Consider the following 24,675-nt stretch of genomic DNA (forward strand, 5'->3'; position numbering starts at 1 on the left):
GTTTGTCATTTGTAAATGCAAAAAGCAATATTTCTGTCTGACCCCGCGCTCGGAGGGTCTGCGACTGCCACCATCTTGACTATTGAAGTGTGGATTTAATATCAATGAATAACATTGCTAGGCAACCGACAATGTGTTCTGTGTGCCACTGTCAGCCAAGCATGACCTTGGATTTAAAGAAACAATCACGGCGGCTTAAATAGTGCAAACTGACCTCCATTCTGGCACCATCTCACTCGAAATCTAAAAGCACATTGCGCCGCAAACATATTGCGGGCTGTCAGCTGGGCCGCTCCAGCTGTAGCGCTCCTGTCTAAATGCAGTAAAGCATTTACAGCATGTGCACTTATGTACGGAGGTAATTGAAAAACAAGAGGCACGAGTTTCTCACATCCGAGCTGCCTCTCACATGCAGGAAAGCATAATAAAAGTGCTATGGAGATAAACAGAGAGATTTGCAGATATGAAGAATGCCTACCGTGCTCAGCCCCGAGCAAACAGCACTCCGGCAGCATTTTGGGGTGTCTGGGGTCAATTTGTACCTTTATTGAGACATTGTTTCCTGGGGAAGAACAGTGATATGGCAGCTTAATATCTCTGTAAAAATGATTGTGGACGGCCATAGCTGGATGGATGGTGGGTGATCTGCAAATAATGAGATTCAAATGTAGTATTATGAATGTAGTGTTACCGATGGCGATCCTTCTCATGGAGTCTGCTTTCGTGGGTTTTTCTGGTTCCAATACCCACGTCTGCTCATCTATCTCATCCAGCACCGACCAGAACTCGGACAGAGCCTCCACATTTAACAGGAACTGACTGTGGACACTGGCCAAGGTGCTCTGGGTGTAAAACAAAGGGCAATAAATTAATCTCAAATGTATTTTTCCTGCCTGAGAGTTGGTATTTGACTTATGTTTGTCCCTAAGCGGCAGTTTCCCCAAAAAGTTTATTAAATTTTTAGTGCTGTCAAATAATGAAACGCGATTAATTGCATCCAAAATTCAAGTTTTTGTTTACATAGTATACAGTATGTGTGTGTACTGTGTATATTTGTTATGTATATATAAATAAACACACACACACACAGACACACACACACACACTTGTTATGTGTATATAAATTCACACACAGTGTATGTGTGTGTATATATATATATATATATATATATATATATATATATATATGTGTGTGTGTGTGTGTGTGTGTGTGTGTGTGTGTGTGTGTGTGTGTGTGTGTGTGTGTATATATATATATATATATATGATATAGATGTTATGTTGTATATTAAATATTTTCAACATTTATACTGTGTATTTATATATAAATAATAAATATACACAGTACACACATACAATTTTGATCGCGATTAATCTGAACAATCTTTTGACAGCACTTTGACAAAATTTCATTTTTGAATTCATTATTTACTCACCCTCATTTCATTCCAAACCTAACTTTTTTTTTTTTTTGTGGACCACACTGTGTAATGAAACATTTCTTGTTCTTTATACAATTTCGTTGACAATAGTGTATGAATTCGTATGAATGACATCTCAAACAGAAGTCACTTTCAAATCACGCAGCTGTTGGTTAATGTGCAAATTTGAGCAAACAACTGAACCTTTTGCCTAATGGTGTCGAAATACTATTGGTTAAACAGTCCAAAACAAAACCTGGAAGGAGTGGAATGATTGTACTAATTAAGACATGAATACATAATACATAATTCTGCCACAGTATCTGAAACACTTTATGCCACTAAACCATAATCATGCAACTGGATCAATGCTATTTTTGGCATCATATTTAAACTCTAACTGGCTCAAACATTTCAGTCTGAATGGACATGAAGCCTCTCAGTCCGCGGTTGTACTCTTAAACGTTTTTCCGACTCTCAGAAGTGCCTAGAAGCTAGAAATAGTATCCTTTTAAATTTTTGTGCAACTCTTGATCTGCTGGAACAACAGTTTTTTTTTTTCTTCCCCCAGTCTGACATTGGCTAGGCTGTCTTTAATAACTACTGAACGCTTCTGCATATGGAAGATGTTGATACTGTCCACATGTCTGGTTTCATATCACTGCTTTATACAAACTCTTCAGCCCTCTGCCATCAACACTCGGGGAGGAAAATGAAAAAAAGAAACATTCCCACTGAAGTCTTGCCAAGTCTTCATCAACTACCTGTCAACAAACCATTGATTAAAGCACCAACCAAGAACAAATCAAATATAAAATGTGACTGAACAGGAAAAGACCAAAACTCATACATCAGCAAACAAGAGAAATTCAGCAATAGCGTTTGATCACGAAGAACCACAGTCGACCCATCTACAGTTCAGCATAACGGCTTCCTTTAATTCTAACATACACAAACACAGTAGGCCTCTGTTTCCCTTGGATCTGTCCAGTGGCGAGGCAGAGCTAATGGTTTGAGTATGGCCGTTTTAACTCCATGCTGTCAGAGTGAGGGAGCACAGGTCGCCCACACCGCCGTGACCTCAGACCCACGCTCCTCGCTTTCCACCCGGCTGCCAATTCAAGTCTTTAATCTCAGCCCAAAATCAGAACGCTTTAGTCTGGACACCAGATCCCCTCTGCTCAAAGCCATGACCACTGCTTTATTTTTAGTGATGATAAATATGATAAGGCTTATATAGTATCGAAAAAAGGCAGCAGCTGCAATGAACTTTGTGTGTTATTACACTTTTGAATATCTAAAATGATGCCACCCTAACTGCACATATATTATAAGCAGTCCATATACTGTATACTGCGGAAAGTAAACTTCGAAAATGAAAAGATAAATTGAAATTGTTACGCGTTTTATTTTATTTATCTATTTATTATTATTATTTTATTTTACAAATGTATTTTTAGGGCTGTCCATTTATGTAAAATAAATAAAATTACAACAACAACATAGAATTTGAAATTAGTCATATTTTATTCTGCTGGACTGGATGGAAATGAGAATTAATATTATTTAATTCTACTAAGAGACATATATACACACGCACAAACACTATTTACAGAGAGAGAAAAACATGTCTAAAACAGGTCTATATACCCACATAGACAGAGTATTTTAAGTGGTCTGTGTATTTTCGCTGTGATCCAAGGGAAAACTAGATTGATTTTAGATTGTGAGATGTTAAATCACATTTGTCAACAGTAATTTTAAAGCATTGTAATATCTCGACAACATAATACAGCCAATCTCAGCTGATTTAAGAGGGACAGGACTGGCTGTATTTAGAGGATGAGATCTCATGTGTTTTTCTTTTGTCACATAATTTGTGTGTGCTGATGTTGATTATGTGCCTGATTCTCTGATACATTTCCATACATGTTAAATTGAAGAGCACAGAATCAGAGCTGAATGGAGCAGCCAGGGCTGGTAATTGAACATAACAAAACAAATCAAAAGACTTCTATTTTTTTTTTTTTTTAGACAGTAGCACTAAGGCAAGGGATATGCAGACAGGAAAATCAACAAACAGCATAGTAATCTGAATAAATACAGTGTTTCTTAAGACTTGAACATATTAATGTGAATGAGCTTTTTCCTGACACCACATGGGAGGGGACGTTTTGATATAGGAAGGGGAGCATAAAACAAATCTGATGGGTCATTGTGCCAATACAGCACACCCAATTTAGCATTGCACAGGTGCAAAGACGCAGCAATTATTTCCCAATTAATGCCGGTTGTGTGATTATAGTTATGCTTTTATTTAAATATATGGTGCAGGCCTCATAATTGAATTTCTCTTGGAAATGTGCCCAAAATGTGGAACGGCACAATGAATAATACCCATTGAGGTGACAGCATGCTTACTGTTCTGTTAACTCTACCAATTAGGTCCCTCCTCATAATGTTCAATGGTGCATTTTCAGTCATTTAGTGAACAAGTGTCAAGTAAATAAATCAATAATTCCACACAGAGAAATATGTATCCCTTAATGCTCATAGAATTGTGATTGTTAAAGACCCACCATGTAATAAAGCAATGCTGGGCTAAACAAATTGTTATTATACTGTATAAAACACACTACATAGTGGAGAAGGGTCATACATGACATCAGTGACTTAATAAAAATCATAAACATAAAAGTACATGAATATGGTAATCATTTATGATCACTGTAGACGGCTGTATCAATAACACAATTTTAGCTTTTTAATCTCTCTGTATAACTAATAAATGGATATCTTGACATCTTGACATTGATATATATATATATATATATATATATATATATATATATATATATATATATATATATATATATATATATATATATATATATATATATTAGGGCCGGGACTTTAACGCGTTAATTGAGATTAATTAATTACACAAAAAATAACGCGTTAATTACGATTAATTAATTACAGAAAAAAAATTCCCGCATTTTTAATAACTTATTTTTGCACCGCGGAACGTTTCTCACTGGATGCGTTTCCGCGGACCGATTATACTGGAGCACCAACTAGCGTTCGCATATCACCGCAGCAGCACATCGAGTCTCAAGTATCACCTCAACGCAAAACATATAGCAGCTAGCGTGGACTTTACACTTTATGTTGAACTATGTATTATTTTGTTGGTGCAACAGTTTATGTTGAACTCTTTAGTGTTTGGGCCAAGGTTGTTGAGAGTTGGACTTAGTATGTTATGGCCTCTGAAGCAACAGAGAGATGTTTTCTAACAGTGTTACCAATGTTCTGAATGTAATTGACAGTATTGTGTTTTACTTAAAAAACACTTTACAGAAGGTTCCAGCACCTATAAGCTTCCTGAATTTCTGAAATGTACTATTTCTAAATTGTTTCTAAATATGCTATTGCTACACTTCATGGCAAAAATTGCACTGGTCTGCTAGACTTGGTTGAACAAAAATAAACAATATTTTGTTGCTTAAGCTTATGTATTCAGTCATTATTCAATGGTATACTATAAATCCATGTGAAAAAAATTACTTCTCAATGTTCTCAGATCAAATATTTATCTGCGATTAAAATGCGATTAATTTCGATTAATTAATTACAAAGCCTCTAATTAATTAGATTAATTTTTTTAATCGGGTCCCGGCCCTAATATATATATATATATATATATATATATATATATATATATATATATATATATAATAATAATAATTATATATTATGCAGTTTTTAAAATAATGATTTGATTTATTAAGGGACAAAAAGCTGTCCAATCCTACCTGATCCTACCTGAAAAATGAATTGCCCCCTCCTTTTAACATCACGAAAGAACTGTGATTAATCACATTATTTTAGAAAGCTTTTAGAAAGAAATTTCACTAGCCACACCCAGGCCTGATTACTGCCAGACCTGTTGAATGGAGAAATCACTTAAATTGAACCTGTCTGACAAAGTGAAGCAAGCTAAAAGAGCAACATATCTAAAGAAATTCAAGAACAAATGAGAAACAAAATAGTTGCCATGTTTAGGTCTGGGAAGGGCTATAAAGCCATTTCTAAGGCTTTGGGACTCCAGTGAACCACGGTCAGAGCCATTATCCACAAATGGAGAAAACCTGAAACAGTAGTGAACGTTCCCAGGAGTGGCCAGTCTACCAAAATTACTTCAAGAGCGCAACGTCGACTCATCCAGGAGGTCATAAAAGAACCAAGAACAACATCTAAAGAACGGCAGGCCTCACTCACCTCAATCAAGGTCAGCGTTTATGATTCAACAATAAGAAAGAGACTGGGCAAAAACAGCTTCCACGTGAGAGTTCCGAGGAAAAAGCCATTGCTGACCAAAAAGAACATAAAGCCTTATTTCACATATGCCAAATTATCCCCAAGACATTTGGGTAAATATTCTGTGGACCGATGCATCAAAAGTTGAACTTTCTGGAAAGTGTGTGTCCCATTACATCTGGTTTTAAAACCAACACAGGATTTCATTAAAAAAACATCATACCAACAGTCAAGCATGTTGGTGGTAGTGTGATGCTCTGGGTCTGCTTTGCAGCTTCAGGAACAGGACGACTTGCCATAATTGAATTGGAACCATGAATGCTGCACTCTATCAGAAAATCCTGAAGGAGAATGTCTGTCCGTCAGTTTCTGACCACAAGCTCAAGCAGACTTGGGTTATGCAGCAGGACAATGATTCCAAACACACCAGCAAGTCCACCTCTGAATGGCTCAAGAAAAACAAAATGAAGGTTTTGGAGTGGCCAAGTCAAAGTCCAGACTTAAATCTGATTGAGAGCCTGTGGCATGACCTTAAACAATCCATTCATGCTCGAAAACCCTCCAGTGTGGCTGAATTAAAACAATTATGCAAAGAAAAGTGGGCCAAATTTCCTCCACAGTGATGTGAAAGACTCATTACGTGTCACCACAAACACTTGATTGCAGTTGTTGGTGCACAACCAGTTATTAGATTTAGGGGACAATTACTTTTTCACGTAGTGCCAGGCAGGTTTGGACAGCTTTTTTCCCTTAATAAATGTAATAATTTAAAAACTGCATTTGTATTTACTTGCATTATCTTTGTGATATATTTTTTTTTCAGTGTGTTTACATTGACAAATATGCAAAATAAAAAATTAAAAAAATGGGAAGGGGCAAAAACCTTTTCAGGGCATTGTGTGTGTATGTGTGTGTATCATACATATAATGCTGTACATAATATATAATGACAGTAAAGGCATTTAATTTATATTAAATCAGAAACAATTATTTAAAATTGTAATATTTCACAAATTATATTTTTTTAATTCAATAAATCAAGTAAATCCATCCTAGTGAACATATAGGACTTTATTCAAACCATTAAAAGATCTTACCAACCCCAAACTTTTTATCGGTATTGTATTAAGTTTTTTTTAAATAGGCAGAGGGGTTAAAATTCATGCAGTGAGCATTGTTTCTCTTTGTGCACTCCAAGAGTCAGAGCGGGTGGCTGGTTGAGTGTAAATCCCGCTGAGACACACCTGCACCACTGTGTCTGCCACCAAACAAAGAGCACACCCCGCCAAATCTCCTGATCCATATTCTACATTACTCACAAACTCACTGACACTCTCTCTCACACACACAGTCAGTTGAGCGCAGGTAATCATTACTCATTTAAATGTACGTGAGAAGCAGGCAGACAGGCCTTTCTCTTCCCTGAACAGAGGAGATGCATCAAGACATCAGCAGCGCAGCAGGACTTCAGCCGACAGAAGGCTGCTGTGTGCTGAGCTGGTCTTCTCTGTCAGAGAGCCATGTTCCACTGCCATCCCTCACCCAACACAACGCACAACCCTCCCTAACTCACACCACTGCTGTGCAATATGCCAATTCGCTTTCATCCACCTCAAAGTAATTGGAGCAAACGTATGACTGAAGAGGAGCCTGTTTTTCAGGGGAGGCGGAGAAAACCGAGGACGATGATAAAAAGAAAACGACAGTGAAAAATGGGTCTCCGTTCTCACTTTTAATTGTTAAACGTAAGAGGAAACTCGTCGAGGCTCATTAGAGGCCGCTAACATATGTAGCTTTCCAGATCGCCGTCCTGTCGGTTTATTTGGCACAGTTTGAGCCTTTGTGAGCAAGTTATTGTTTTTTTATGGAAGCAACATCAAAGTGGCGATGGAAAGGAACACCTTTTATCAAGAAAAACACACTTTATTAATTAAAAACATTGTACTTAAAAAAAAAAAAAAAAGTTATGTTTAAATTCTTAATATTAATTTTGGTAATATGATAAAAAGCCAAATCAACTTTCCCATAAAAAAATAAAATAAAATAAAATAAAATAATGGTATTCAAAAAGGTTAAGTAATTTCACAACTATTTACCTGAGAGTTCCATGTGATGACCAATGGAACAGGAAGATCTGCAGAAAACTCAGGGGCCTCAGTTGGATACTAAAAAGAGAGGGGGGGTATATGATCAAGGTTTAAAACAGTAAGCTACCTGGTAAGGACATTTTTGTTTTTAAGAAGTGACCGTAAATTCTAATATTACAAAATATCTTCATTTTAAATTATTCCTGTACTTTTGAGCTTTCTATTCATCAAATGCTCCTGAAAAAAGTCAAGGTTTCCACAAGATTATTGCACAGCACAGCTGTTTTTAACATTGATAATAAGAAATGTTTCCTGAGCACCAAATCGGTATATCAGAATGATTTCTGAAGGATCATGTGATACTAACGACTGGAGTATTGGCTGCTGGAAATGTAGCTTTGCCATCACAGGAAGAAATAACTTTTTCAAATTTATTCAAACTAAAAAAAAAAAAAAAAAACATTATTGATTGCTGTACTATCATTCTTACTTTATTTTGGTAAGCCTTAATGAGCATAAGAGACTTAAGAGGGTAATAATAATGGTATGAATACTGAGCAATAGTGCATATTATATACAACTTTAATATAAAATCTAATCATAAATGAATTCAATTACAGTAAAAAATATGAATATGTTTATATTGAAATACTCTCCATGCTAAAACACTGGGAGAAATGAAGGCCTTTCTTAATCAACCTCTTTAATCTCAAAATTATCTTACATATGTTTCATGCTACAACCAATACTACAACTCTGTGTATGACCCCACAACCCACATTTCCACCAGTAGCAGAGATGCCTTTACTTTACTTGACTTTGTTGAGTAAGCTGCTTCTGGGTGACGGAGGGCCTTGTGAGAGGTGCCCAGCTCCAGGAAGATGAGCAGAAGTGAGGTGGGTAGATCATGGCTATTTTTAGCACCCAGCAGGATGGTGGGCAGGTGGGCACAGGGGGCTTCTCATGCCCTGCTGAATCTCATCAGGACACCGTGGAGTGTCCACAAGGAGCCACTGGCATCTATACCATGTCATCACTTCCAATGCCAGGCAGAGCTCACTCACACCGCCTGACTCTCATACTAAACCACTCACATGCCACAATTTTCTGCTTCTTCTGTGGCCCCTGTAATCACCTTATGAGGATCACTCATGGTCTTATCTGTGCCACCGCATCCCCACACACTCTCTGGCCTCTCCTTCAGGCCCTGCCACAATCTCACGGCTCCATCTCGCAACATAATCTTACAGTCACAGCGCATTAGTGCCACCCGCTTAAAGTTAGATACCTAAACCAAAGTTCTGCTCCTTTTGCAGTCCAGCTCAGTCTGAGAATCTAGATACAGAAAGCTGTGTGATCCAGACATCTGTGACCCACAAAAATCTGAAATTTGCTAATTAAATTATTTTTTGTGTGAACTTTGATATAAAAGGAAAATTGTCACATTTAGAAAACGGACAAAAATGTAATATATATATATATATATATATATATATAATTTTACACATTTATGCTCAGTAATAGCCTTTTTAAAGAAAATTGTAGTCTTTCCTAATAAATGTTCTTTTGTAACTTTTACATATTCTTTATACAAAAAATATCAAGCCACACAACTGTTTCTAACATTGATGATAATAATAATAAATGTTTCTTGAGCAGCAATTGATATCTGAAGGATCATGTGACACTGAAGATTGGAGTAATTCAGCTTTGCTATTACAAGAATGAATTATAGTTAAAATTGTATTACACTAAAATGGTTATCTTAAATTGTAACAATGGTTCATATTAATTTCACCTTGGTAATCCTAAGAGATAAATAAATAATGATGGTAAATTATTGTGCTTAATTGACAAAACCTAGTTTTTACTAAATGTAAATAATCCAACCCTTAAAAAGGACCATGCAAAAACTGATCATAAAATAAAACATCATAAAATAATAAAATAAAATAGGGCTTGACCCCTGGTTTGACCTTGGACTTGAGCTTGACTGTAATGGCGTGTTGACGACCTGCAGAGTCATCTGCCTTCAGCTTTAGCGTGCGGAACTCTGCATCAATGAAGAGCAGCCTGCCAAAACAGATGGACAGCACCACACATAAGAGCACATACAGTATACACACATCAGACTGGTCAACAGTGACCACTTTCAGAGCATCTTTTCTGTAAAAGGTAAAAACATAACTGCTGATTCGTTGAAGGATGTATATTTTGGTCCTAACTCAAATCAGACAAGATCTTTTGGTTCGGGGGGAAAACAGATTTCGGTTGATTTCTTCATTTAGAGAAGTGCCTAATATCTACACAATCCTTTCTTCCAGCAAAGAGTGCTTAAAGTCTTGAATCGACTACAGCGACCACAGCTGATTTATTGCTAAATTTCCAGCACTTCACATGACACACTTGTATTTCAGCAGCTTATTTACGAGTCGTGTAACAGCATATCGTGGTTAGTCCATACATGCACACTTTGCTCTGAGTGTTCCCATTGGCAAAAACTGCAGGATCACATATCAACATTCTGTCCCTAAGCACTTAGATCCACATAAAAACTCTGGGAGAAGAACTTCTACACTTTCCTTTGGCTTACACTCTCCTCTGCTATTACTGTGGAAAGTAAACTACTTTATGTACCTTAATATACATTTTTTTTTTTTTTTTTAATAACTCACTAGTGACTCATTAGCATTTAAAGGAACATGCGCTGAAACAGCTTGCTGAAAACTAAGCAGATCTTGACAGGGTAGAAAGGTTGTTTTACACTACTATTGAGAAATTTTAACCAAAGTATGTTAGACTTTTCACCCTAAAGAGTCATATTAACTTGTGGAAAATGGGCATCTGATGACCCCTTAAAAATAATAAAAAAAAAATAATAAAGATATATATATATAACAAACATTTACCATAATGCAGTGTGGATTACCCTAATAGCAGCAATCTATTTTTACAAGATATATTTTGCAAACATTTTGACGGATCCACCTACAAATAATCTTTCCGATTTTCTGTTTTCTGCAATGTTCAAAATGTCCTTAATGCTCAGTGTTTTTCTCTCCCAAGCCATGGAGCAACAGGACAAATCTTTTGCATCACATTCAATTACATGAGCTTTTGGCACAAAATCACACCAATCATTCATTTCTTCAAAATTGAGATCTCTTTTCTGAGCTGGAACCTCATTCAGCCACTCTGCATTCTACAAGAATCTCCCGCCACAGTATCAGGCCTTGCTGGCGTTCACCTCAGTTGATTGAAACAGCTTGACGGCTCGATGTCTTGCTGGGAGGATTGATGAGAGCATTACATTTGCAACTAGAAAATCAGCTCCCCTCATAAATGGCGAAGGAACATTTGGCATGTTTGCATACAAACAGGCCATAGATGAAAGTGTAAAGCTGTACAAAAAAAAATAAAAAAAATCCAAAATAAAAATCGGAAGAGCTAGATAGGGAAAACACAAACCGTAATACCGTCAAGGCCACTTTTGCGCATACTTCTCATCACAACTTTCCAGATATGCAAAAAGCCAGCTGCTGAAAATAGTACAGTTATTCCATTCTCACAGGTGCCACCAGGGATCATGGGTTTTAAGATATAACTGCTGGCTAGAGTGAGATGGTGAGAAGACCAGCCAATAGGAAACCTGCTCGGGTGTCATTATCTTGGCGGGGTGTTAAAAGACCACAGCGAGGGGCCCCATGCTTCTCTCTCATACATGTGCAAGGTGTGACAACCTCTCACCATGGCTCCCATGCACCAATTGTCTAAAAAAACTCTTTCAGTTCTTCAACGGTTTCAGATGACGATGTCAGACCAAATGCAATATCTCACAGTAAAATGGGAGCACAATGGGATCAAAGTCAAAATATTCAAGTTTCATTTTCTTATGACCTAATGCTTTGCTGTGATACACCAAATAGCGCACTTACACTGCAGCCAGAGACTGATGTTTTGTAATTTTCTAAATATCTGACTCTTTTGAACTATTCTGGGGATAAGAGGGGAGAACAGACTTGACCCCATCTATACAGTAATTAACAGTAAATGTGGCTTCTTCAAGGCAACTAAAACTCATTAAAATGACCAGGTTCTGCGGCACTTCCCCCTTCCTAAACCAATCAGGGTCTGCAACGGTGCCAGACTTGAGGCTATTAACAGAGACACGAATTAAGGATCTTAATTAATCTCAAGTGCATTTACAGATAGCGCTGGTGTATAATACTTCTGACCGCAATTCAGGTCTGAAACATGCACCTTATTTCCAGTCTAACTTTTCAGTCTACATTTCCCCATTAAACTTGAGAGTGGGTCTCCAATTAGACCAATTTGCCTTTGCTAATATCATAATTATATCTTTGGACATTAATAGAAAGTGGAAAATGAGAAGCCTAGTGAAATCACAACTTGATACCTGGGTGACAGACACCACATTAGCCTCTTCTATTACGAAGCAAGAAATCTGACACACTGTTTTCATTAAACTATAGTAAGTTTCTAATGTCCAACATGTTTACAGTAATGCAAAGGATTTGTGCTATATGTCATTATAAGAGAACACAATGCAATGTGAGCCGAGGGAAACACTAGGCCACTAGGAACATCATACTTATCCCATCCTAAGATTTCCATTTCTGTTATCAGCTGGGAATAATACTGAGGTGGTGAGAAGGATTGACATCCTGCTTGGCTCTTCAACGCCGCTTCCTGATAATAGACAAGTTTGTAAAGAGAATCATTTATTCAATCTGCGGGTCTCATGTGCTTATTATGGTAATATGATACTGAACATTACATCATGTGTAACATTTGTCAACATGAATATGGTAATGTCGACCCCAGGGGAAAAAATCGTGCAATATTTTAAGAATATTTACCAATACTGTCCTGAGTTCCAGGATAAAAGCCATCAAATTAGTTGAATGCTGTAACCTCTGTTAAAAGAAAATCATTGCGATTAAACTAGTAGGCTACATACAGAATATCAAAACCAGCACCTGTCATTTCACTAATGAGAATAACCATTAGAGTTAATTTTTATTAATTTTAAATTCATAAGAAAATAATGAACTTTAACTAGTTAGGGTACCACATAAATCTAGGCAGGGTAAATAATAAATTTAATCTTCTTACCCTAGAGGCATATGGAAAAAGCCTTTCCCCCATGCCAAACATTATGTGTTAATTAAGACGCATTTCTAGAATGATGAGAAATAGCTGCAAACTATTTGCCTTTGATTTATTGTAGGCATACCTGCTTCACAATATGTTGATAACCATGAAGTAGCCGTTTCATTTGCCAGCAACAATGCAATCTGCAAAACAACCAAAGACAATTAAAAGAATTAAATAATAAGAATATCTTTTTTTACTAATTTTTATATACTTTATATATATTTTTTTTTATTTTAGCTGTCCTCTCTCTCTCTCTCTCTCTCTCTCTCTCTCTCTCTCTATATATATATATATATATATATATATATATATATATATATATATAAAAATTAACTGTTTTATTCAATTTGATAGAACAGCTAAAATTAAAAATAATAAAAAATAATAATGTTTATGATTGACTTATTTATGCTGGCTCAACAGAAACTAATTTAAAGCGGTTAAAAAAAATATATCAAAAAATACAAATTATTTTACATTATTCTTGCTGACAATATAGTATATTTTCTTGTAAGTGTACCTGAGATTTATTAATTAAGACATTTTATATGACTACATCTTGTAAATGATCTAATGTTTTTCACGTTGATTTATTTATTTTTGATTACAGTTTATGTTCTCTGCAACCTTAATAAAAAAGGCAATAACATATACACAGACATAACATTCATCATATAGAAAAACTACTTTTAAAGAAATACTAATGCAATCATACTTTGCCTGTTTCATCTGGCGATCAGGCGGTAGAGATATTCTTATCCTGAAGTCTTTTTCCTGTCAAAAATAAAATAATGAGAAATGTGACACTTGTGACAATAGGTTCACCTTCTGGTATACGATTCACACGACATTAACATTCACAGTGTAAACGAAGCTGACAACCTACGCTGTCTAATTTAATATGACTGAACTGAGATGTGAAACTTTTCTTACCATTACTGTGATGAACCCGTCATAGACTGTCTTCTCCTTATTAAGCGGAATAATCATAGGACTTTCTCTCATCAGCAAACAGTTCATGATGAAAAATAAGTGTGCAAAATACTGAATATAAACCGCTCGCTAAACACCTATTTAGATGTCTAGACAATAAACTAAACTATATAAACACAAACTAAAGCTTTATAGGCAAAACACTGCTGTCAGAAGCAGTGTCCGCTCACTCCGCTGTTGTTATAATATACAGGCACGTCAGGCAGGCAAAGCGAAAGTTCCCGCGAAAAAGACTCAAGCGTCGCTGACGCTGACGTCATTAAAGTTTGAATGACCGAACTTTATTTGAACTCATTTGACAGAATTTTATAAACACATTTATCTGCAATTTATTAGCACTGTGCACGAACATAATCTCTAAACATCTTGTGAAAACGCACAATGTTACGCAATTATTCTAGAAGTAATTATTCTAGAAGTTGTAAATGCAAGCTGTTTTATGACTTCTCCAAACTAAAATTCCAGTATCGTCATATTTTTGTTGTATCCGCTGGGTGAACAAGTGAACGCAATAAACCCAGACTTGCATATATTAGACAACAAGATAAGTAAACTAATGTATGAAGAGCTTGAACAGTCTTTTCAGGATTGGTATTTTCAGGTAGGGGCAAGTTGTCACACGTTTTTATCAAACCAAATTGTAGTAATTATTTGTTCAAATCAATCGTATTGTACGTTATAATTTTTACCTGTTTGTTTCATTAATAGTTTTGTATTTCAAAAATGTTTTCCTTTGCAGCTTTTGTTGTTAGGCTATCAGGACATATTTCAGATTCGGTTTTTTTTATGTATTTATCCTGTAATTAAAGAAGAGTTTCTTATTTATTTATTTATGTAAAAGAGTATGTGTTTATTAAATTATTTAAAAATGAACTGATGAGAACTGGTTCAAGGCATGTTTCAGTGACATGTTAAATCAACTTTATTTGTTTTCACAGGGAAAGTTGGGAATCTTAATTGCTATTATTTATTTATTTACTTATTTATTCATTTACTTATTATTATTATTATTATTATTATTATTATTATTATTATTATTATCCAAGATTGTGTGTTTATACCAAAAATGAGTCTGAAAAATATTCCCTGGACTAAATAGTGTGACACATACAGTAGTCAGAATCTCACAAATATCATCATATCAGTTGTTCTCTGACAGGTTTCCATTGTGGCAACACCCCACTTAAAAAAATTATTTTCCCCCAATAGCCTATAGCACCCGTCTTGCATTAATACTTCGGTTAAAATATAAACAGTGAAAAATAACTTTCCCCTGCCCTTATAATTTTTTACTCAGATGCTATGGATGCAGATGTCTATGAATGGATGTTTTGGTGTCTAATTCCCCCTTCATTAAGCCTCACAGCAGTGTGTTTTTAATCCAAAAATGCTCAGATATTCAGTAAAGCTGCCTTTAAGCAAACACACATCATTACAGCTGAGAGCCCTGTATTGGAGTGTGTGATTGTATATAGCTTGTGTAGAGTGTCAAGCGTGCGTGCTACACATTGTGCCTGGAGAGATTGATGTTTTGTCATCCACCTGCTTCTATGCTGTAAAAGCAAGCGCAGCAAAGGCAAACCTACCCAGCTTCAAATCCAAACAAAGAAATCTTAGTGGGCTGTTTACATATCTGTGGAAGGATATCTGGGCTTGTGTTGACGGGGTGCTAGAGTGGTTGAGAGATCAGTCCCCGCACAATGGGTGAGTGTTAAATGCTTTTTTGTTTGCGACAGTGAGGATCAATTTAAAGAGATTTTGGCTCTGGCTGTGGTTTGGAGAGGGTGAGCCTGGCAACCTCACATAGAGAGAGAGAGAGAGAGAAAGGTTCCTATTTCCCTTCACATGCAGATTGTTACAGCCGTACATTGCACAGGGTTAATGGCAGTCCTGAATAAAGGATTTAAACAATTATGCTTTTTGGAATTGCTAGAGAAACGCGGATTATTTCTTTTCTCCTGCGATTGCCTTTTCCTGCGGCATCTGCCTTTCTTTTATACCTTTTGAGGAGCGTGATCTATTGTGCATTGTTTATCTCCAGCCATGGTCACTTCTCTGGAATGCAATTGGCTGGAACTACATCGTGTGGGTCTTGCTCCCTGCTTTTTTTTTTCCCTCTCTCTCTCCCTCTCTCTCTAACAGATTCTTTTGAAGCGAGACAAGAGCAGGGGTGGCCGATTTATCGTGCCTCTCCCTCTCCTTGCCATGCATTCATCTGAATGAGAATAAGGAGCTATTGTTCTTTTCCGATCTCGGTAGACAAGCTTTAGTGCTGTTTTTACGAACCGGTTTGAAAATATATAGTTCATTACTGCTCGAATGTGGATCGTGAGATCCACTTATAGGTGATTTATATGCTCATATAAAATCAGATTACAATGTTCTTGATTGTAATGCATTTTTTTATTTAGTTTGTGTACGTTTTAGAGGACATTTCAGAAAATTATTATATCAAGCATATTGTATTTTTTTAGTAGTATTATAGTTTCTTTTTGCTAATATAATTTATAACATTATTATTTTTACATAGTTTTTAGATAATGTTAATTGGCTAAATTATTCATATTATACTTTTTGTTATATATAATTTTTAAATAAGCGTTTATTTAATTCTATTATAATATGTTATCAATTAAACATATAGATTTAAATGTTTAGTTTCTCAGCCCTGAACACCTGTGCATACTAAGCAGACAGCGAGAATGAACCACTATGATGTAGACTTTGGCATGTGTATTAGTCGCAGCTTTACTAGAGCTCCCATAGCTGCCCATTATTTGAATGACTGGTGTAATGAGACGGATCAAACCCAGTGCTGAGCTGACCAGGGAAGCCAAGCATGTCAGCTATTTGGCCAGGGTCCTGGACCATCATTACACTTTCTTTATGGAGCCATTCAAACTGTACATGAAGCACAATATGTCAGTGGAAATTAAAGTGTCCCAGCACTCTCTCCTCGTTCCTGCTCATTTACCGTGTGCACTGGATGTTAGCCTTTGCATGTCTGTAATGGGACACCTTCCCATGACTCACCACCAGCCAAATGCTTCAAAGTTATATACTGCTTGGATATAGTTCACCAGTGGCTCAAAGTCGAAAAAGGATAAATAAATAAAACAGATAAAGAAAATATATATCAAAATGTATCTTGCTGAATGTCTACAATATGGGAGACTGGGGCTAACTGTAACACCTTTCAAATATATAGTTTGAAACCCTCTTAAATTATTATTTTTTTTTTTTTAAATTTTGCTAAATTATGTCAACCAAATGAATCACAGCATCATATCTTCACCTTAGTTAATGTTTAAACAAGTGAATATAATGAAACATTCAGACAAAAGTCAAGTTTATATTGAAGGTAGATTTTAATTGAAATATCAGGTCAGGTTGAGGCGAGTTGTCACATTTTCTGAAGTTGTAAATTTATACAGTTTATTAATTACAGTTTTTGTGGCTAAAACAATTGTTTGATATTTCTTGTTACTGGTAATGTTATCATGAAATAGCACATATATGTATATATTTATATCGTTTAATTTCAGTATGTCTCCTATTATATAAATTGACTTTCAAAAATACTTAAAAATGCCTTGATTTTCAAAAGACATACACATGGCATACACATTTTATTGTTTTACATGTTTCAGCACACCTGCTAATATAGAAATTGAATTTCAAAAGTAAAATTAAAATAAAAAGTGTGACAACTAGCTCCAGTCCCCCTATATTGTATGTGCCAACTGTAGTATTGACTATAGGAATTAGCTGAATTGCTTATCCAATTATGCTTAGCTGTTAGCACACTGGCACCCATCCACTGCAGTGTCTGAATGTACACTACGGCTAATTTGCTGTATCACGCTCTGGACCAAACCCTTTTCTTGTGGAGGTGAGGCAGGCAGTGTGAAGACTTAGCCTGGATTACAGGACTTCAGAGATAGCGCTGAATCCAGCCTCCTGTCTGACATGAATTGATCGGATTAGAAAGGGTGGATTCCATCCTTGAGGGGAAACCAAGCACGTTGTATATAATTGACTTTTTTTCTTCCTCCATGTCTTGTGGGTTGGCAGCATTAGCAGAAGGGAATACTTTAGTGGGTAAATATCAGGACTCGGGTTTGACCAGGTTGGTGAAGGCTTAGCAGTCCGATCGATATCACTGGTGTTGAGTTGCAGCGGAAGCCCAGGGACACGGCGCAGAGGAAGTGTCTCTGCGCTGTGATGCTCGACCTGCACCTCCACCGAGGTCCAAATGACTTTGCCACGGGTCTGGTTTCAGAGGGTTTTGGTTGTTTATGTCCTTTTTGCTCCCCCCTCCCCCCACCCCCATCATCTGCCCTCTTAAACTTTGCTGTTTGCTCCTACACAGTGGAATAGACACATGCTCCAGCTCATCAGAGTGGCATGGATAAGGTTTCAACTTTTGTGGTAAATCCTAGTGTTAAAAGTGGAACTCTCACTTACAGCTTTGTATTGGGCACATCCGGTAACCTTTGAAGTGTTTGTGGAGAACGATCAAAGTCATGCGAGAAGGGCTCTGTAAATGTTAGGTCACTTCAAGAAAAAAGTTATAACAGTCTTTGTCAGATACTGTACTACAGTATCTATCTATCTATCTATCTATCTATCTATCTATCTATCTATCTATCTATCTATCTATCTATCTATCTATCTATCTATCTATCTATCTATCTATGATGCAGTAAGTCCATTTCATCTTCAATATTGTGTCATTAGACCAGAGTCTCAGTGAAAAATTGCAATTCTTCACATAACCATGTGTTGAAAACTGAGCACCTCTCCCGTTTTGGCAAAGAATTAGGCTGAGCTTAATGGATCAATTTTTTTGATTATTAAAGCCAAGTCTCTGTGCCGAGGCTTAATGCGTTCAGCATTGATCCCTCTCCAGCCTTTTATTGCTGTTACTCCAGTGGCTCTCACATTTAAAAGATATGTTCACACGAATAAAGATTTGACATAGAGATAAATAAGATCTTGGAGTGCAGAGATCACATTCTTAAAGGAAGGTACAGATGGGAGAGAAGTCAAGGAACCACTCAGCGAGCCTTGAGGGATGCCACGAATTTTGAAACTACAGCATAAAAGTAATTCCTGGAAAAATTTAAGCTGAAAAGACTCGAAACCCTGGCCAACTTTAAATTCAGTTTACTTATGTACTACTCAAGTTTCAGTAATGGTGGAAATCATAATGCACTGCCAACACATAATGACTCTTTTTCTATTTTATATTATATTGATATAAAGTTTCAATTTGTCCAACATGTTTTTGTTTCAGCATAATCTTGATTCATGGTCAGTCGGATGTTGGAGCAGTGCTAAATTTGAGTATTTCTTCTGGCTCATCCTGACAGTAGAGTTTGATTTAAAGGGCGCTGTGGAAAAAGCATCCTAACGTGTTCAAAGGGCCAAGAGCATATGGGGTTTTTATTGACCATATGAGTTGAAATGAACCCAAAAGCATGGCGCATAATGATTGTTGCACAGTGGGCCCACGAGCTGTGCTGTGAGCTAACCAATCAATATCCCATCAATAGCTTTTTATTAAAATTGTTCGCAAGCAAATCAAAATCTATATTGAAGAAAAGAGTGTGAAATATTCCATTTATGCGTTAGTCAGAATAACGGAGTGAAATATTGGTTTCTATGCATGATGGAATTAGCGCTCATTGCCTATACGTATTGTTATTAGAATCTTGCCCGAATTGATTTTCCTAAGCGATGCATTTGTGATTAACTTATTTCCTTTCATTTCAACTGAGCTGAATTAACTATCATATTACCCTTGTATAAAGATGAGATTAATAACACAACTATTCATTATACTTATGAGATGAATGATATGCTGCACAGGCTGTATCGATTCAGCTGCGAGGAGAGAGTGTGGGGAGGGTTGCTTATCGCCAAGCTCTTATCGTTTATTTACCGCTATATATTGGACACTACAGGCCGTTTAAACGACTCTATTTCACCAGCTTGAAATATGAGCCACCGAAATTCTCGATAGTGCATCTGTCACCACAAAAGTCCTTTTTCCGCTCCTCTTTTCCACTCAGCATTGTTTAGCTGTTTAAATCAGATCTGTAATCCTCCCTCAATGATAGACCATTAGACATATACACTGGAATTTGAAGAGCATCTTTATTTATATCAACCGTTCTGAATATTACTGAATAAACTACCCACCTCTTCACTTTCCCCGAGCTCAGAGATGAACGAGGGAGGAAAAAAAAGAGAAAGCAAAACAGATAGTAGGTGTGGAGGCTGAAAAGGATATTCACTGAAAGTTCCCATTGCTGGGGTTTGTTTCTTATCTTTGCAGACGAGTGGGAAATCAAAGACTGGGATGCGGGGAGGACACTGGGGAAACTGACAGAGGGGTGAGCTCTGGAAAGGAGGAAGGATACTTCCTGTTCCTGCTGGAGTGACCCGCAGGTCTGAGGAGGAGTGAGGGAGAGGAAGGCAGAGAAAGCGAGTGAGTACGAAATGAGACGAAAGCACAGGAGGAAATGTGTATCGAGAATAGAGCTAGTATGAAAAGGAAATATTCATTAATAGGCATTTACAGGATAGTTTGGCCTAGTGTGCTGAGTACAGGGTCACTATTTTTTTTTTATGTTGTTTGACTTTCTTTTACAGGGTTTCTGTTACAGGTTTTTTTTTACAGTTTAATTCATCTATCAAATCCAGTCATTTATGTTTTTTTTTACAATACTGCATAAGGAATCTGCAAGGTCATTCATATTTTACATTCTTCAACACCTAATCAAGATATGACACCTTTATCCTTTTTTAAACATCTGCCCATTTTCAAGGAGTTGTATTTATGTCAGGAAAGAATCTGCAGTCGCACATGCCAGCCAAAAGAGGGCAACATGATTTCAGAATTCCTCCACATATGAGGACAGAACAGTGTCTATAGGGTTAAACGTGTAAGTAACAATAATTTACATTTGTGTTTGGAATGGCTTCCCTATTCTGTCAGCCGGCAGTTCAAAGCAGTTCAACACTCATGGCAACAAAGGAAGGTGTTGACACTTGCATAAGATATTCTGGTGCTGAAATGAAGTTGCTCACCATCGGCGTGTCATCATGGAAGGACATCTCCCCCATGATGACTGAATGAAAACAAAAGAGAAATAACATTAACCTATCATTGCTGAAACCGCCTGCTGTTAAAGAGATACTGTAGCTTGAGATCATAAGGTTCATTATATTTAGGCAGTTCTTGTGTTTAAGAGTGATGTGATTTAATTATTATTATTTATTTATTTTTTGTCAGTGTAACATTAGTGATTCTTGGAAACACTTGGTGAAATTACGTTCCCAATTCAACATTATCACTCATGAGCTTTTTAATATAACTGCATGTTCTTTGCATCAATCAAACGAAGGCTAATATTGACAGCAGAATTATTATTGCAAGATTGTTTTGTTTCTTGCTACAATAAAGCACGTGCGCAGAGTGCATAATTGCACACATGTGCAAATGTATGTATATGTGTACATTATGTTTGCAAGAAAGGCTTGACAGCATGTATTTACTGGCTGAATGTGTTTGGTGCTCACAAGCGTGGATGCGCATTTTCTTTATATGTGTTTGCTTTGCGCATCCTGCATTTCACATGTCAATTTCTTTTACGAAATTGACAACCTGTTTTGACACCCTGCTGCTTTTGTAAGTTGACAGAGGCCACTGCAGGAAAACTGTATGTAGAAAGGTCAACTGGACTTCAGTCTCTGACCAGCAGAGGGCGGCCTTTTCAGTTTGGACAAGCAAAAGGGCATTTTTGAGGGTGCATCAAGCTGTTTTTGGATTTTTGACAAATGATCACGTTATTTATTATTTTATTTACATTGCAAACATAGCATTTTATAAATTTTTTGTAAATATGTAGTTTATAAAAAAAAGTTGAAACATCAGATTCGATGAGTAGTATTGTGTTTTTTAATGCTTGTAATGTGGAAGCCTTTATATTATAATATTTGAATTGTTTTGGTTAATTTTAGTCCATGCATGAGCATAATAATTAGTAGTATTACTGTGATTAATTTATAATAATTTTAAATTTGTGATTCTATTTTACACATCTCACTGAATCGCTTTCCATGTATGATTTCTTTCTGTATGATTTTCTTTTAGCCTAATAGTTTTATTTTCCATTCGGTGTCTCTCGTTCAATCTCTTATCACTCCTGTCAGTATTATTTCCATAACAGTAATGCACTTGTAGAACAATTCAATTAGGCTGGACATGCTGTACAATTAGGTTTTCCTGTTATGGAATTTAACGGTAAATTACTTGCATATTTCCCAGTCATTTGCAAGTATGCAGGGCCCATTTCATCTCTGAATAGGACTGGAGAGAAATCATACAGCCATCCTTCTTCCTCTTTTTTTTCTTCTTCCTTTTAAAACCAGCGGCTCGACATTAAAGAACTAAAGGTCAGACAAAACTCTTAAAGTTGAAGGTGACCTATCTAAGCCTCATTTAAACTTCCTGTGGCAGTGCAGTTCTCCAGATTATTGTGATTATAAAACGTCTGTTTTATCAATATCATCGCTGCCCTTTTCGGGTGCAGCCAAGCTTGTGAGATGCAGATCTCTCGCAGAATGTCACATTAAACAGGTGTACAAACACTCTGTTTGTTTATTAATGAAGTAAACATGCATTCTTATGCACATCCTTGCAATAACTAATTATGAAACTTCAGTTTCTTCTTCGGCTTTTTGTTGTAAGTGGGTTAAAGTGTGAACGTGAGATTTGCTGATGTCTGCATTTTGTATTTTTAAGCAACAACAAAGAAGCGCTTGTTTGTTTCTTTGCATTAAGCTAATTGATCACCGCATGCTTTTGACTGATATGCAAACCGTTGTTTTGTTGTAAAAGAATGCAAGCATATGCCAGCTACTAGAATATTCATACGACTGTAAACACATGTACATTTTAATTCTTTCAGGATAAGTTTAATTAAGCTCACTTGAAAGTAGATTATCTGTCTTTATACTGAGTTGTGTAGCACTTGTTCACTCAAAACACACTGAAGTCAAAACACCAGCTTTGTTTTGTACGCCGTTCCTCCTCGTTTCTAATTGCCGGCTGATATTTTAGCCCTCTGAACCGAATCGAAACTATTCTCGCCACAAGTCTATTCGCTGGGTGGCACAGATGTACGTCGTTTTCTCAGTCTACCCGTGGAGAGCTTCTCGGCGAAGCACGTTTCTTCTCAGAGCTGTAACTGACATGACACCTTCTCCTCAGCGCGGATCCAGGGATGTGTCTAATCGGCGCTGGCAGAACACTCTCTGCTTAATTTTAGCCATAATGGCTGTGAGGGGTGAAATGATACTTTAAAGAGGATAGAGAGAGAGAAAGGGAGTGAAAAGGAGAGTGAGGAGGAAAAAGGAAAAAGAAAAAAAAAAACGAGAGAACTTGAAGGTGATTAGTTGTTCTGGAGAATCTTGGCTGTGGAGGCAGGAACACTAATCCTTGCTTTGGTTGGAGCCATTTTGCGCAATAGGTCCCTGATTCCGCCCCCTCTCAATTTTAAGACCCGTGTCAAGCTCAAGCTCCTCTCCTGCGCCTCGCTGCTCTCATTTCCTATGCCTTCTGGCGAAGCCTGCTATTTATAAGAAATCATTTTTCTTCTTGCTTTTATTTAATTCTTTCCTACTTGTTTGATTTTCTGCCCTGCTTAGGAAGGTGGCCAGATGAGTGGCAGCGATCCAGAGGGTTCCACTGCTCGCATTCTCACACCCAGAATCCTCTGATGCGGCCCAGCTGCCTCTCTGGCTACCTGAGCACACCCCCCAACACCCCCACCCACCAAACACACACATAATATCACGCATGTGCATGCATAGGCTCTAGTAATCACATAGTAATCTATATAGCCCAGAGCTCAGTGCCTCACTTTCCATATGCCTTTGTTAAAAGCGCCTACTTTCTTTTGTGAGTACTATAGAGTCCTAGTGTGGCTGTGAGCGGGTTAACAACCTCTCTGATCCAGATCTATGATGTTTTTATTGATAGGTGTTTCCTCATCAAAGCAAAGCTTTAGGCAGTTTCTCATCATTTGCTTTGAATGCGCGCATGTTTTGCCTGCATATATATTTTTGCATATACTACCTGTTTCAAACCTTATTTGGGATTGATTTTAGTTATAATTTGAGTGAATTTTATGCTGTGATGTCTATTGGTATATTTATTAAATTGGTGCAACAAAATAGCATGTTTGAAATTCTCCAGGTATGGAAAATATATGCATTTAAATTAGGTTGTCACAAAACCTGGAAGTTGGTGGACAATGCGGGAGGTTACGTTTTTTTTAATGAGGTGAATTTCTTATTGCAGGTCTCTCATCTAATTCAGCTGTCGCAGTGTGATCAAATCCTCATGCGAGAGATTTATTAGGAAATATTGAAACATATGGAACAGAGAATGCTGAATTAACTGATGTTGAAATATTTTGTATAGCGGGAGTTTTTTTTTTATTGTGGTTTCAACTTTTTTCCTTTCCTCACCTCCACAGTCAGTTAAATTAATTTCCCTGACCTTCGAGTTTTCAGAGCAGCAAGACTCAAATTCCACATATTACTATTGTGGCTTTTTATTTTTACTATGAAATACATGAAACAGGATAATGAGGGCTCGG

The 24,675-nt window shown here is 36.8% G+C and overlaps 1 protein-coding gene and 1 long non-coding RNA gene across 3 annotated transcripts in view; one reads left to right on the top strand and one right to left on the bottom strand.

Annotated features, from left to right (window-relative positions):
* The window catches only part of fancl (FA complementation group L), an 18,147-nt gene extending 3,910 nt beyond the window's left edge, over window positions 1-14,237 (bottom strand). The window contains exons 1-9 of the mRNA XM_052573284.1: window positions 13,940-14,237; window positions 13,722-13,780; window positions 13,086-13,146; window positions 12,709-12,765; window positions 12,441-12,538; window positions 9,805-9,901; window positions 7,838-7,906; window positions 692-842; window positions 479-562 (exon numbers count right to left, since the gene is read on the bottom strand). Coding sequence (XP_052429244.1) covers window positions 479-562; window positions 692-842; window positions 7,838-7,906; window positions 9,805-9,901; window positions 12,441-12,538; window positions 12,709-12,765; window positions 13,086-13,146; window positions 13,722-13,780; window positions 13,940-14,026 — 763 coding nt within the window. The 5' untranslated portion in view covers window positions 14,027-14,237. The remainder of the gene's footprint in view (window positions 1-478; window positions 563-691; window positions 843-7,837; window positions 7,907-9,804; window positions 9,902-12,440; window positions 12,539-12,708; window positions 12,766-13,085; window positions 13,147-13,721; window positions 13,781-13,939) is intronic.
* A 1,286-nt stretch (window positions 14,238-15,523) lies between these two features.
* The window catches only part of LOC127970631 (uncharacterized), a 350,476-nt gene continuing 341,324 nt past the window's right edge, over window positions 15,524-24,675 (top strand). For both annotated transcript variants that reach the window (XR_008156642.1, XR_008156643.1), the window contains exons 1-2: window positions 15,524-15,703; window positions 20,343-20,495. This is a non-coding gene — a long non-coding RNA (uncharacterized LOC127970631). The remainder of the gene's footprint in view (window positions 15,704-20,342; window positions 20,496-24,675) is intronic.

This window comes from Carassius gibelio, chromosome B13 (assembly GCF_023724105.1).
Source record: "Carassius gibelio isolate Cgi1373 ecotype wild population from Czech Republic chromosome B13, carGib1.2-hapl.c, whole genome shotgun sequence".
Lineage (NCBI taxonomy): Eukaryota > Metazoa > Chordata > Actinopteri > Cypriniformes > Cyprinidae > Carassius > Carassius gibelio.